The 2,171-nt window shown below is 36.8% G+C and overlaps 1 protein-coding gene across 1 annotated transcript; it reads right to left on the bottom strand.

Annotated features, from left to right (window-relative positions):
* Window positions 1-573: 573 nt before the first annotated feature.
* On the bottom strand, window positions 574-1,485 carry LOC100756674 (putative vomeronasal receptor-like protein 4). Its single transcript, XM_027430246.2, has one exon. It carries the CDS (start codon window positions 1,483-1,485, stop codon window positions 574-576), a length of 912 nt encoding a protein of 303 aa, XP_027286047.1.
* Window positions 1,486-2,171: the final 686 nt, after the last annotated feature.

Below are 2,171 nucleotides of genomic sequence, written 5' to 3'. Positions count from 1 at the left end.
TAACTTTAGTGAGAAATGGAAAAGTGAAGCTCACGTTATTTTACAGACACACAGAAATTATCACTAGGAAACAGAATTGAAACTACAATCAGATATTTTAACTATTCTTGATGTCTAAGAGTAGATTAAAATGTTTTCAAAAGAAAAACTTTAAAAGTCTCTATCAGTAAGTAACCTCAGCATCATGGGAACATTTGTGATATAAAGGAAAAAGAAAAGAGTAAAAGACTTTTGTTAAAATATCAACTTACAGTGCACAATGAACCTAAAGGACTGTATAGTACTTTGCAGCAGAAGTGTCACAAGAATGTATAAGTGTTACACCACAAAATTGTAATCAAATATATGAAGAATCCTTATTTGTGTCTTGGAGTATTAAATGGTTAAAGGTAAATTATTGGTGCTGCACCAGCACAACTCCTTACAACTGTCTGTAACTCCAGTTCCACGAGATTCTATGACTGCTTCTGGCCTCTGTGGGCACCAGGAATGCATACATGCACACATTCTGTCACAACACTTATTCACATAAATTAAAATAAATTAATTTTTAAACAAGAAAAATTACACTTTTTAAAACACCTGGTGGCACTTTGCCCGAAAGTTTTTCAGCATGTTGATTATTCTGTTATCAGAACTGATTTGAACCAAAGGAGTAATTGTGGGATAGGCATTCACCACAAACTTCTGAACAGTCAGGATGACTGGGTGGTACATCCATAACAGGACTGCGGTGGATGAGATGATGAAGTCCACCCAGTACATGACCACAAAGACAGCCACCAGAAGCAAGATGGTCTGTGTGGCCCTTTTCTCAGGGGACACTCTCAGGTGGCTGATGGGATTGTGAAGATATTTGCATTGCCTCTGATGTCTGAACAAGATAATCACCATATATGCACTTGTGGTCAGCATAACTCCTACAAGAAATATATCTCTGGAGGTTGTCACCGTTAAAATCAGTGCCCTGATGATGTAGTTCATGGGGAAGAGTGAGCAATATTTGGTGACCTTCATCTGATTGGGCTCACTGACATTGGCAAAAGCATGAACATGGAAGACCAGGATGCTACTGAATGACACATTGAAAGACCAAATGTAGAAGAAGGCATAGGTCATGTATTTTTTTAGCTTAAGTTTAAAGTTTGCCAAGAAAGAGGTACTGGGACTGATAGTGACAGCCTGGAACACACTCAGGAGGCAGGTGATGCAGATGGAGAGGCCTCTCATCACCCTGTTTATATAAAAAGTTGCCTTACATTTGATGTCATTCTCAATGTTGAATGATTCAAAAACATCTGTAAGCCACATATCCCCTCCAGTGAGGACCAGCATTATGGGGATGAAGGGCAGCTGACAGGAGAGCAGGTCCATGAGCTTAGGTCTGTGACACAGGATTATGAAAGTGCAGTAAAAAAGGAGAAACATATTGGCTAAAACACCAAGTCCAGCTTGGAAATAAAAGACATTATTTAATGACGACATGAGTAGAAAATGTATTCATCTTAACATCACAATGGAAGCATATTTCATATACCTGGAAAAATAATAGAGTACATATCAAACTTGTGATTCACTGGTCAATATGTCTGCATTATCATTCTAATATACCTACTTATTCTTCATTCACCTGTCACCTTACCTTTGATGTTCCAGAGTGGACATGGCCTATATTTCTTTATACCCTCCATGTACTTCCTGTATATATTGCTTATTGTAGATAATACATGCATTCACAGTCACAGTCTATATAGAACTTCAAGTGCCTGCATTGTACCTGGACCTCATGTCTTAGAAATCCAATTCTATTGATTTATATTGCCTTATTTTATAATTAACACCTAAGACAGTAATGATGAACACAATGTTAGTCACATATGTACAACTGAACAAAAATTATGCTGATCACAACAGAAATCCAAAAAACTCAGGTGAGTCCTGTCTTGTAATTTTAATAAGCTCTATTTTGTGACTATTTATGTTTTGACTCATAATTCTAATGGAATCACAGTGATAAATTCATGGTAACCCCTCTATTTAAATCAGCAAAACATCTATCTCAATTTCTATGTCTTTATATTCCTTTTTCAAGAATTCTTACATCCCTTGGGTTTGGAATTAAAGATATAGATACAACTGGAGACCATTACTGCACTTTCCACACCCTATCA

Source organism: Cricetulus griseus, chromosome 8, assembly GCF_003668045.3.
Source record: "Cricetulus griseus strain 17A/GY chromosome 8, alternate assembly CriGri-PICRH-1.0, whole genome shotgun sequence".
Classification (NCBI taxonomy): Eukaryota; Metazoa; Chordata; class Mammalia; order Rodentia; family Cricetidae; genus Cricetulus; species Cricetulus griseus.
Note: the sequence above shows the minus strand (reverse complement) of the source record. Positions and strands in the feature narration are given on the sequence as shown.

Bases quoted from the DNA above. Each gene is read 5' to 3' on its own strand.
- LOC100756674 (XM_027430246.2), bottom strand. From the start codon at position 1,485: ATGTCGTCATTAAATAATGTCTTTTATTTCCAAGCTGGACTTGGTGTT.